This window comes from Chaetodon trifascialis, chromosome 21 (genome assembly GCF_039877785.1).
Source record: "Chaetodon trifascialis isolate fChaTrf1 chromosome 21, fChaTrf1.hap1, whole genome shotgun sequence".
Lineage (NCBI taxonomy): Eukaryota > Metazoa > Chordata > Actinopteri > Chaetodontiformes > Chaetodontidae > Chaetodon > Chaetodon trifascialis.
The window spans coordinates 19,263,963-19,276,370 of NC_092076.1; the positions used below are offsets into that span (position 1 = coordinate 19,263,963).

The 12,408-nt window shown below is 39.7% G+C and overlaps 1 protein-coding gene across 6 annotated transcripts in view; it reads right to left on the bottom strand.

The window, feature by feature from the left end:
- The window catches only part of abcc3 (ATP-binding cassette, sub-family C (CFTR/MRP), member 3), a 50,944-nt gene extending 45,323 nt beyond the window's left edge, over positions 1-5,621 (bottom strand). For all 6 annotated transcript variants that reach the window (XR_011603484.1, XM_070991050.1, XM_070991052.1 and 3 more), the window contains exon 1: positions 5,371-5,621. Coding sequence is in view for 5 of the 6 variants with exons in the window: in XM_070991050.1 (XP_070847151.1) it covers positions 5,371-5,406 (36 nt within the window). In the remaining variant the exon portion in view is untranslated. The remainder of the gene's footprint in view (positions 1-5,370) is intronic.
- Positions 5,622-12,408: the final 6,787 nt, after the last annotated feature.

The following is a 12,408-nucleotide window of genomic DNA, read 5'->3' on the forward strand; positions in this document are numbered from 1 at the left end:
AAAGGCTCTGATGACATTTTCATCACAGTAAATCTAATTTAATCTGAATTTGTTTTAGAGATAACACACTAAGCGCTGGGAAGCATTCAACTTTCACCTTGTCATCATGACTCTGACTTCACTTATAACAAGTTCCTCTTTTTTATTTTCCATTCAGCTCAAGCTCCACCCTACACCACTGAAATCCCAACTAATCAAGACAAACTATTCCACACTTATGCAACACATTCTGGTTTCTACAGTCGGTGACAACACAGTACCTTTCCCTTAAGACTCAACTGTAATCCAAGCTGCTGACAGACTGTATGGTTGGTATGTAAGGCTGCTAATACACAGGCTTTCGATCGGCCTCTTTATGTGTACTACATGTCACACGATCTGTCTGCTTCTGCTGCACCTTCTTGTGTATACACTCCTCATACCCTTTGTCTTTTTTTTCAAACTGTTTACTTGGGATAACTATCTAACCAAAAGGTCCATTAGAATCTGTTCTGGGGCTTTCAATTCACACCATCTGTGTGTGTGTGTGTGTGTGTGTGTGTGTGTGTGTGTGTGTGTGTGTGTGTGTGTGTGTGTGTGTGTGTGTGTGTGTGTGTGTGTGTGTGTGTATGTGCATGTGTAAGACCAGGTATTTATCACGCTGTGGGGACAAAAATTTGTTTACACAGTCACATTGTGCAGACTCACCTGCCTTATGGGGACAAAATGCAGGTCCCCTTAATGTAAATCATTAAATTTTAGGGTGAAGACTGAGGATAGGGTTACGGGTTAGCTAAGGTTAGGTTAGGTACAGGGTTAGGAATAGGCAAATTTAGGTTAGGTTGAGGCTCCAGGAAATAAATGTAAGTCTATGTAATGTCCCCACAAGTGATAAAAAAAGTTTGTATGTGTGTGTGTGCATGTGTGTGTGTGTGTGTGTGTGTGTGTGTGTGTGTGTGTGTGTGTGTGTGTGAGCCTTCAACTGGTGGGTGAAACACAAGGTGGGTTTTGTTGTGAAGCAGCTAGACACTGTATTTGATTAGCACCAGCCTTTCATGCATTCATTCACTCATTCATTCATTCATCAAAAATCCAGATAAAGGTAATTTTCAGAGATCTTTGTCAGTGGATGATTCTTAATTCTTGCTAGGGAGTGATGGAACCGGAAGTAGCCACAGTGAGTGGATTATAAAGCTGATAAAGAGTCGCAGACTGCACACATTTTGGACTTTCATTAACAGACATAATCAGACAGAGAACAAAGCTCACACAACATGCAAATCACTTCCCAACCAAAGCATCCAGCGATATGCCCCAAATTTGCATGCATCCATGATAAAGCTTATGGTTGTAGCTCCAATGAGTGAAACATTAACCTTCCCTGTACAACTAAAATAAATACACTGCCAGCACACACAAAATTTCAGTGCAATCATAACTGCAGTTTGGATTTTCATAACATCATGTAAAAAGTAGCAGAGCATGAAGCAAAAAGCACCACAAGAACTACTATTATTAACTACTATCCTATGAAGCTGCTTCAGGCACAACATACAATACACCTACTGTACAAGAAAGGTGCTGACTGTGTGTACATCAGAACAGGATACAGTATATATCTACTATGAAGAATACTGTATTCTTGCTTGTGGTGTAACTTAACATGTGGTGTTGATTAATCAGCCGTGTCTCCTTCCTTTGGTGTGCACACACGATTCTATGGGAAACACTGTACCATCATAATATTTACACATTGCATGTTTTCCATGAACAGACAAGGGCCTTTTAATGATTTTAGCTATGACTCTAGCTTCACTGTTGGTCTCAAATATGGTCTACTTTGAGGAAAAATCAAAGAGACTGGAATCAGACATCATTTATCCTCATCTTGTGAAGGTCAAATGTGGAATTATCCATCCATCCATCCATTGTCTATGCCCGACTATCCCTTTCAGGGTTGTGGGGGGGCTGGAGCCTATCCCAGCTGTCATTGGGTACACCCTGGACTGGTCGCCAGCCGATTGCAGGGCAACATATATATAGACACACAATCATTCACACTCACACTCACACCTAAGAACAATTTAGAGTCACCAATCAACCTAATGAGCATGTTTTTGGTCTGTGGGAGGAAGCTGGAGTACCCGGAGAGAACCCACGCATGCACGGGAAGAACATGCAAACTTCACACAGAAAGGCCCCGCCCGACCTGGGGATCGAACCAGCAACCTTCTTGCTGTGAGGCACATGCACTACCTGCTACGTGCCGCCCATCAAATGTGGAATTAAGAATTCTGAATTTGAAGCTACCATTATATCAGTATGTTAGCAGAGTAGCAGGACTTTCGAACCCCCTTACCATTAATCCTGCATACAGGCCGTCACATGAAAGATTATGAAAGCAAAAACCAATACAAGTGCTGACTTTACTAATGTAAGGATTGTTTAGCTATTGGCTAAATATAAGGTTACACCGAACATGCAGGTTACACCGAACACCTTTTATGAACAAATAAAGACAATGGCTGAACCTTAGTGTTTAACTGGATTCCCTCTGAACATGCACTGTTGAGTGCTGGGGGATTACAACTGCCTCCAGTTTGTTTGAAGTGGGCGTAAACAGCAGCAACTAGTTTAGGTCACCTCAGATGGCCTCGTAAACAAGCCAGCCCTGAGTGTAATACCCAGCTAGAGGAGGGTGCATAGTGGTAACCCTTTCTGAGACAGCGAAGTGCTTCAAAGCTCCTGAGTTCGGTGCATAGAGGGATTTCTTCATGGCAGTGTGGGCCAAAGGCTTCCCAGCCTTCCTCGTGTCAAAAAGACCCCACACCAAATACACACAGCATGACACAGACAGACAGTTTGATGATCGATGTCTGAATGGCATAGAACTAAAACATTGTAGTAGTGGGACCTTAGCCTGCTGCTCAAACAAACATAATGTTATAACAAATCATGTTATAACAAAACCTGAAGTTATAAAACATATAACAGTTATATAAGATTTGTTATTACACATTTAAAGCTGCACTAATCAACATTTTCCTATTAACAATACATTAAAATGACTCTGTTGAATGTGACACAGAGCACTCATAACGATGATGACCCACAGAGAATTACTGCCCAATTCTGCAGTTCACCTAAACCAGGGTGGAGGAACCTCTGGCCTCCAGGCCGTATGCAGTCTGCATGACCATTTGTTTCTGCCCATGAGGTAATACAAAAAGGCCAAAAAACAATTTTCCTAGATCTTCCTAAATTCCTTGTGGTCCCTGAATGCAACATACACATAGGATTGTTATAACATAAATGCATCATGGCGACATGTCAACAACGTAAACACAGATGTAGAATGTCGTGCTTTCCAAGAGAAATGGACAAATGATTAGGAAAGGAAAGGGCAAACCAGTGTGTCTAAGTTTGTGGGGATGCACTCGCAGGGATGAAAAAGGCTCATCTCAAGAGCCATTACAGCTGCAAACATGCCAAACTCAAACTGGAAGGACAAATGCATGTGGATGAAATTATTCAGCAGAGTTTGGAGGCCCAACAAGCAGCTTTCACACGACCACACTCTGACAGATAGCATTATGCAGGCAAATTTTGTTATGAATGAGCTCATTTCTAAGAAGCTGGAACATTATGCAGAAGGAGAACTTGTGAAGGAGCACCTTGTTGCTGCTAGCAACGGAAAAGTAAATTGTTGGAAACTTATAAAGCAAGTGTCTGTGTGATTTGGCCTCCATGGTGGACACTACCAAGTACAAATGTGAAATCATTTGAAGCTAAATTAAAGATGTGGCAACTACAAGAAGAAAGAGGTAACACTGTGCATTTTCCTGCTCTGCAAGAACAAAAGCCTGCTCTGACATCTGAATATGCTGCTGAGTGTGAGAACTCCTTCAGGCCTTTGGTGAGAGGGTTCAGGACATGAATAACAAACAAAAGAAACTGAACATGTTTCCAACTCTGTTCAGTGTGGAATAGGAAGGAGCTCATGGAGACCAAAACCGAGCTAAAATGAGAATGAATATTGGACAGAAAGACGCCTCCAAACACAAGGATGCACTGCAGGAAGGCTTTTACTGTGAAGCAGCGGCAGAAATATGGCATACACACATACATAGACTTAGTGTTCTTTTGTTGATTCATCAGGGTATGAATTTATACATGTTTTCTCTCTGATGCTGTCTGAGTTAAAATTGAGCTTGTAAATGTTTTTCTTTCATTCTGCACTTGAAAAATCTTCATTTAGTCATATCTTACATCCTAATCACAACATTTACACGTTATATTTTTGTCTAAATGACCCAGCTCTAGTATGGAGAACACTGATTTACCACAACAACAGCTCTATACACTCTACTTCCCCATAGTGAGATGGAACAAATGAAAAGTGACTGTGCAGCAACTATGTTCACAAACTTGGTGTTTTCAGGACAAAAGAAATCAATAAATGTGACCTGTAGGAGTTCCTGTTATGATTTACGGCTGCAGGAATACACATTTGCAACAGAGCAGCAAGAGTTTGTATCATAGCAAGATTAAACCCACATTAGCATTTCCAAAGAAAACTTTGGAGTTTGGAGTTAACTTTAACAGAGTGACATCATCCCGGTAGCCAACAAGGTGTAGTGAACGCTATTGTGGCTCACTGTGGGAAACTAAGTGGTGAAAGAAATAGAAAGCTTCTGTAATAACCCAGCTGGGGGTTTTGGGTCTGTGGTACTACTGAGTATTGACTTTACTATAGCCTATGGTATCTCCCATCTAATCTAATATTTATGACACTTATTTACAGGGTGCTTGTAATTCCAAATGGTGATACTAATGTGACATTTGTAATGGTAATTTGGTCTCCTATGATATTTGTATTAAGTGACATTTGCTACTGCATGTCATTTTATAACCACGCAGAAATTTTCCCGGTGGGACTATAGTGTGTCTTGAATAGATTATCCATTTGGTACTTCCTACTCTCCGCTACTGTTACCACTTTAATGATCCTCCAGGGACGCAGGTTAGCTACTGGATACTGACTCTAAGATAAGTTGGTGTCGGTGTATAAATACCACAATAACATGAATATTGAACTACAACTTAACTACGAGTCTCCTTCCTTCCTTACGAAAGCACGTAATTCAACATGACACTATCAGGGAGCTTGTTAACGCAGTAAATGCTATTAAGTGGGTTATTTATAGTTAGCCATGGACGTTACTGTACTTCTGAATGGCTGACTGGAAAGAAAACAAAAGCAACTGATGACATGACGTTGCACAACCTTGTTATGTGACAGGCGAAAGAGTTCGCTGTGACATACACGGCAGTCAGGACAAAAAAAAACCCGAGACTGACACCGGCAGCGGGTGTCGGAAGCGGACTCACCCAGAAGGGACGCTCTGGTCCGCACAGCCTCTCCATCTCCGTCTCGGCGGGAGATCGGGAACCACTGGAGAGCTCTTTATCCCTTCTTCAGGTCGAGCCCTTTCTTGCAGACCAGCCTTCCTATTCCTTCCCGTAAAATGTGTCACATGCCACACAGACAGGTTATGTGTTGTGGAGGCGCCTCAGGTCTCTGCCCCTCAGCCTCACAGCGTTCTCCCACCCTCGTCAGGAAACGCTCCGTTCCTTCCGCTCTGCTGAGAAACCAGAAAGAAAAGTCCAGTAGAGCTGGCGTAGAATTATTTCTAGCCTATGGGAGGTTGTAGCGATGGCAAGGCGGGGCGTTCGCTTACTAAGCCCCGCCCCCAAGCCACACCCCCCGCTCTCTCTCTCTCTCTCTCTCTCTCTCTCTCCAGCATGTGCACGCAACATGATTCAACAACATGCAATCATGTTGTGTGCACATGCTGAGTCATGTTGTCAGGGTTTGAATTTGAGGAAACATAAGATTTGAAAGGTAAATTAGGTCCAGGGACATGTTGTTGGTCCTCATTCTGGCTAAATTAATTAAGAGTCAGTTCTAGGCAGGAGGAGATGGATGGGGTTGAGTGGGTTCAATATACCTAGGGGGTCATTAGGGGGTTATTTCAAGTCCTCACATGATATAGCTGGATGGGTTGTTGGAAATTCTGTTGGGCAGCTCCCTGTTCAATTAAGTCTAACAGTGTCAGTGTGTGGCAGAGTGCTGATGAGTCCATTGTGAAAACTTTCCACAGCTAAATAAGGAAAGAGGAAGGGAGAGTCAAGACACAAAGACTTCCCACTTACACTAATAAATATATAAACCCTCTCCTCTGCCCTGCCCTACTGAGTGACTACCTGTGCCTTAATACCTCCGTAGCTGAATACCAACATTTTGAAGGGAGTGTTATTCCCCCTTCCCACCTCACAAACCTGTCCATCAAGAAATTCTTAGTGTTCTGGGCAGGTTTAAAAGTTTAAGCAGAGGGTATTGTACAGGTAGAGGTTTGAGTTGTAAAAATGACTTTTCATTTGTTGGTCTGCAGACAGTACTGGTGGAACAAAACTGGAATGAAACTGCAATTCTGCTGTCCTAAATGGTGTATTCTGTACACCAGCAATTTGGCATTGCTCCTCCATAAAGTTAGGGAAGTAGCGAGAAAGATAAGATGTGTCAAGCTCAAAAAATGCCCACCTTTTCTCATTCTCAGAGCATCAAATACCAATACTTTTTTATGCTCCTGTGCATCTCAGACAGACTGTATGAGACACACCAGAACTTCAGCTAACTTAAACACGCAGAGCAACTGCTCCTGTTGTCCGACGTGTTCACAAACCAGTCATACATGAAGCCTTCCTGTCAGAAAGCCTTTTTTTTTTAACACATAATTAACATTGCGAAACAGTTGCACTTTGGTTAGGTTTAGGCACCAAAACTATTTGATTAGGTTTAGAAAAAGATTGTTTACTATTTGTTTCACATGGGACACAACCCTTGGTCTCCTGCACTGTTAGAAATTTTCCTCTAAAAAACAGTAAACAACTGGCAGTAGGGTTGCCATTATGTTACTGTGAAATTAACATTTTTTTACTGTCACTGAAATTTATGGTTTTGTATTGTAAATGAAAAATACAGTATGAACTAGTTTTTTTAATCACTTTTCCTGTAAAAACAACTGGCAGCATGGTTTCCATTATGTTACTGTAAAATGAACATCTTTTTACTGTCACTCAATTTACAGTTTTGTACTGTTCATGAAAAATACAGCATGAACTGGTTTTTCAAATTACTTTCACAGTATTTTACAATTAAATGATTATTTAGTTTGTATTGTTTGCACATTTTAATAAACTATTTTAAAAAATTAAGTTAATTAAGACATGATCAGTCATACGATTAAAAAGGCACTTTTGTTAAGAAAAACATGTTGATAGAACTCACTGATTGTAGGTTTCACAAAATCTCTGTTTGAACCTGGCTACATGCACAGAAGGCAAAAATAAAATGTCCTTTGTGAATGGAGAACATAATCATTGATTTTTCAATCTGTGATTACAATGTAAGAGAAAAAACAGCTTCTTATTGCACTTTACTTTTTATTTGAATGTAAAGTTGAAAACTTCACATGCAGAACAATTGCATGTTAAACAAGTGCTGACAAAAACCAGAGACAGAGCCTTCTCTCTCAAAATGAAATGAAAATAGTGCAATAAGTTAGTACAAGGCACTTAGACCCAGACATATTGATGTGATCAACTTTATCAACTTTTTAAACTAACAATATATTGAAAAATATGATACAGCCTTTAGAAAATTAAACCATGTGACCAGTACAGAGCAAACAGTTCACTTGAACTTGCCCTACATCATGTAACATCTGAATATACTGTATTGCCCAGGCTTAAGGCAGATCAGTGATAAAAATAAAAGAAAGAATAAATAAATAAATATAACGTCCGTGCAAAACAGTTCAAATAAAAAAATAACAGTATAATGAACATCACTATACAGTACGTTACACAAGCACACAAGAATTTTCATATGTCTCAAATAGGCCACTGAAGTGCTAGACTGATGTCCACAGATCTGACAAGAAAACACCATTGCAAGCCAAACACACTTGACTGCTGTGGTTCAATAAACAGTAAACTACAGTTGTAAAACTGTGACGCAAGAAAGAATAAAACAGCTCCTTTTGACAGTTCACCTGATAGTTGCTTATTTCAGTGTTTGATGTCTAAAAAATTAACTGATCAATTGTGTCATGTGATGAACATGCAAGTATGCTGCTTACTATGATCAGTAGGGCAGCGCTATAGTCATCTACTGCATCTGCAATATCAGAGAAATGTGTCAAAAAACAATATAAATACACATGAACAGTCAATTGAGATGATGCACAGTGCACGGTGGAGAAATAATCACGGTTACAGCAAATCAAATCTATCCATCCATCCATCCATCCATCCATCCATTTTCTATGCCGCTTATCCCTTTCGGGGTCGCGGGGGGGCTGGAGCCTATCTCGGCTGTCCAAAGCAAATCTTCAGTACTTAATTTGTGATCCAATAATTATCTTAAAAATAATCTTGCCTTTATTTGAATCTGCACTGTGACACACAATAATTAGCATGCACTGTAGTCTTACATAATATTAGTCTAATTCAGCTGTTGAAGTGACTTACATGTTGTTTACACAAGACTATCATAAAGCTTAACGAATTCACTGGCAAAATGCAGGTGTCAACACATGTTAACTTAGTAGAAATTAAAATGTGCTCCTTGTGTTGTTTGATTAATTGGCAATCATCTTTGAAAATTTAGCTGCCAAATCCTTCTAGCATGATGTGTGTCATATCCTAGAAATAGGTCAAGTTATATTTAGTGTTGTCTTGTGGCTTCCTGTTTTATTTTGATAATCTCATCTCCCCCTGTATTGTCTCCATATTTACTTCCTCCCTTTGTCCCTTTCCCGCCTTTTGTATTTCTTAATGTGTTTCACCTGTGTCTTGTTGTCTCCCCGCCCTCATGTGTATATATGGTTGGTGTTTCCCTTTGTCTTGTGCTAGTTCGTCTTGTTTGTTAAACCAGAGAACCTACGCCGCTCCAAGCCTCACTTGTCCTTGTCCAGATCAGGTTCTGATTTCTTGATTACTAGTCTTGTCTTTAGTTATTTTGTTACTTTGTCACGCCATAGTTTTCCTCTTCAAGAGTGATTTTTTGTTTGATACTTAATCACGTAACAGTTTTCCTCTAATGAGTGATTTTTATTTGATACCTTTTGTTTCCTAGTTGGATTCCTCTGTACGAGCGCTTTGTGTTGACACTTTGCCATTAAAATCGTTTATTTTGTACTTTGTGGTCTCGAGTTGTGCATTTGGGTTCAAACCCTAGTTCAGTCGTGACAATGTGCACATGCTGTAATCATCAATGCAAACAAAAGAAAACATTGCTTACAATAGCTACATACTTTGCACCAATTTATAAATCAAAGATGGGGATGGATCAGGAAAGGCGAGTATCTAGCGTCACATGTGCAGCTCAGGTGATGCATTTCCCAGAATGCAAAAAATACTGCATGATACTGTTAGTTAAGATACTTTAACGGTAAAGTGCTGTAATTTAGCAATACATTACAGTTCTGTTAAAAAACAGTAAATGGGGTGTAATTTAACAGATTTTCTTTAGTATTAACAGCAAAGCACTGAATTTTTTTTAAAAAACACCTTAATACTGTTGAAATCCTGCTGTAAATTTACAGCAATCATTTACAGTGTGGGTGAGTTGTGGGTTTGTCTGACACATCCATCTACATCCATTTTCATCCATTTATGCACTTTTTTATGGTATGTGTCCCAAGTTTCTAATATCAGCACAAATGGGTTTACACTGGTGTTAACTGAAAGGCCGGTGCATCTCATACACCTTTAGAGTCTGTATGAGATACCAAGGGACGTGACAAAGCGTCGGTATTTGACAGCTTGGGAATGAGACACGCAATATTAATTTGGAAGCTTTTACAGTATGCTATTAAATTGGTTATTTTTGAGTTATTTCTGTCCTGTGCTGTGTATGACTGTTTTTATTTTTTAATAAGGTAAATGAATATACATGTGAACATTGTCTTATATTAACTGTATAAAACTGCGTAGTTATATAGATGTGTACATAAAAGCAAAGACACTGTACTCACACTTGTAGATATTTGTATTATATGATGAAAAGTATATTTCTATTGTACATACGCACCTATCTAGATAAATACATACCTTAGTATGCGTAAGACAAGTAAAACATAAGACAAGTAAAACAGCAAACATTTTGACATTTATACTAGTAACCTGTTTATACCTGTTTATCTGTGGAATGTTCTGAACAGGTGTTTCTGGAGCATTCCACAACTTTCCCAGTCTTTTGTTGCACCTGTCCCAACTGGTTTGAAACTTGCTTCCATCAAATTCAGAATCAGCATATATTTACAAAAATCAATGAAGATGATGAGGTCAAACAATTTGGAATTGGGATAGTAGTTCTGGGCACACTGATACCCTAAAAGTAGTAGTAGTGTGAAAAGCTCCAGTGAAAAACGCTGTTTTACAACTACACTGCCTGATTAAACCCAAATGTATGTACATTACGTGTTTTTAAATCAAGTCTGCAGTTTGATATTACTTATAATGTATTATAGAGGTGGCAAGAATGCATACTGAAAGCTACTGAGTCCTTCTGTTTTGGTTTAGGCTGTGTTTGTGTGCCCTTGGAGCTGTAAAGTTATATCTGTCTGTGATAAAGAATTCTGAGATACTGAGAGAAAGTTCTCAGCAATTTTTGAGCTGTGCTGGTGGTGGATTATGTGAGTAATCAGTTTTGACAAACACATCAGATAAGGGGATAACAACCAAAGTCATGCACTGAACTGCACGCAAGTCAGTTCAGGTCAAATCATAGAAGACGGACCCTGCGTTTAGTTTGCAATGCAAAATAGCTCGTGTTTTGTTGAGAGGGAACTCTGGGTTTAGGAAGACATTTTTAGAGTCCGTAAACCGAGTTGGCACTGACTGCTAACTACACTGTACTGGATTCCTGCTCTGTGGGCTGTAAAGGCACTCATCAGTAAGGCTTTGTTAAGTCTCCTCCTTGTCCAACAGGGGATCTGATTACTAGACGTTAAGCCCTTCTGTTCTCTTCCTATGTTCCAAGAAGAGCTGACCTTAGCTCACAGGCAGATGCTTCTGTGTCCATGATTAGTTGGATATCCTGTCTGATGCAGTGCAGGTAACTGAAGCCACCCAACAGAGGACCTGCAGAGTGTGAATTTGCCATGACACGTGAGGGAAGCCCTATGTTGTATTTACACTGCAGGAGCTGTCACAAGTCCTCAGGTATCAGCAGTATCACATTATGCAAGCAGGGCCTATACAGAGCAGCTCTGTCCGAGGATCTTTAAGCCCATTTATCTCTCTGTGGAGGCCAGGAGGGATTTCCCTTTAGCTCACTGGCTGGCATCTGATTTATACAGGAGAAGCAAAACTACATTCAAATAAATTGTCTTACAAAAGGATGTATTAAAGCTTAAAGTTATAAGTCACTGAAGATGCTTTTATAGGAAGCACTGCCTTTGTAAATAGGAAAAAATTAACAAGCTGAATTTACATGATATATATATATATGTGTGTGTGTGTGTGTGTGTGTGTGTGTGTGTGTGTGTGTGTGTTCACACACACACACACACACACACACACACACACACACACACACACACACACACACACATATATACACAAAACTCAATGTTGTTGTTGGTGTGTACATGCTCAGCGTCACACTAGGCGTTTCAGGGTTAAGCACACCATCTAGTGGTCAAGTTGGAATAACTGTGACACAAGGATTATGTTTATTAATGGCATTAATACTCAAATGAGTTTTAGTAGTGGGGTAGGAGTATCAGTAGCAGTTGCGGAAGTTAGAATAATATTTGTTTTAGTATTAGCATCAGATTTAGTGTCAACATTGCCACTATTGTCCATGTAGTTGTAATAGCCCAATAGTAGCAATAGTATTACAATAAGTATATTCTGCATCAAGGTTAGCATTGGTAAGACTGGTAGCAGCACATGTGTCATAATAAAGTCAGGATTAGGAGCAATATAGTTGGCATTACCCACTTAGCTATAATAAGCACTTTAATCCTTTGCTTAAGCAAATTAAAGTAACAATACCACAATTACTGCACTAAAAATCAAATGTACTGCATAAAAACTTTGACTTCAAGGGACAATTCACCAATTTTATGGATAAAGTTCAATTTTCTTCACACGTATTACTCAGCCTATGAAACAATTGCGTCATGTCCTCTGTGTCTTTGAATAGAATTTGGTCATGTCAAGATAACCCCCTGATGATGTCATCAGGCTCCATCATCATCATCACCTCGGTTAAGGCCTGGAGACTACAGGATTATAGAAAGTCTGTGTTACAAACTGGGAGAGGGAGCTGTGGAGTTTAAAGAACATGATCAT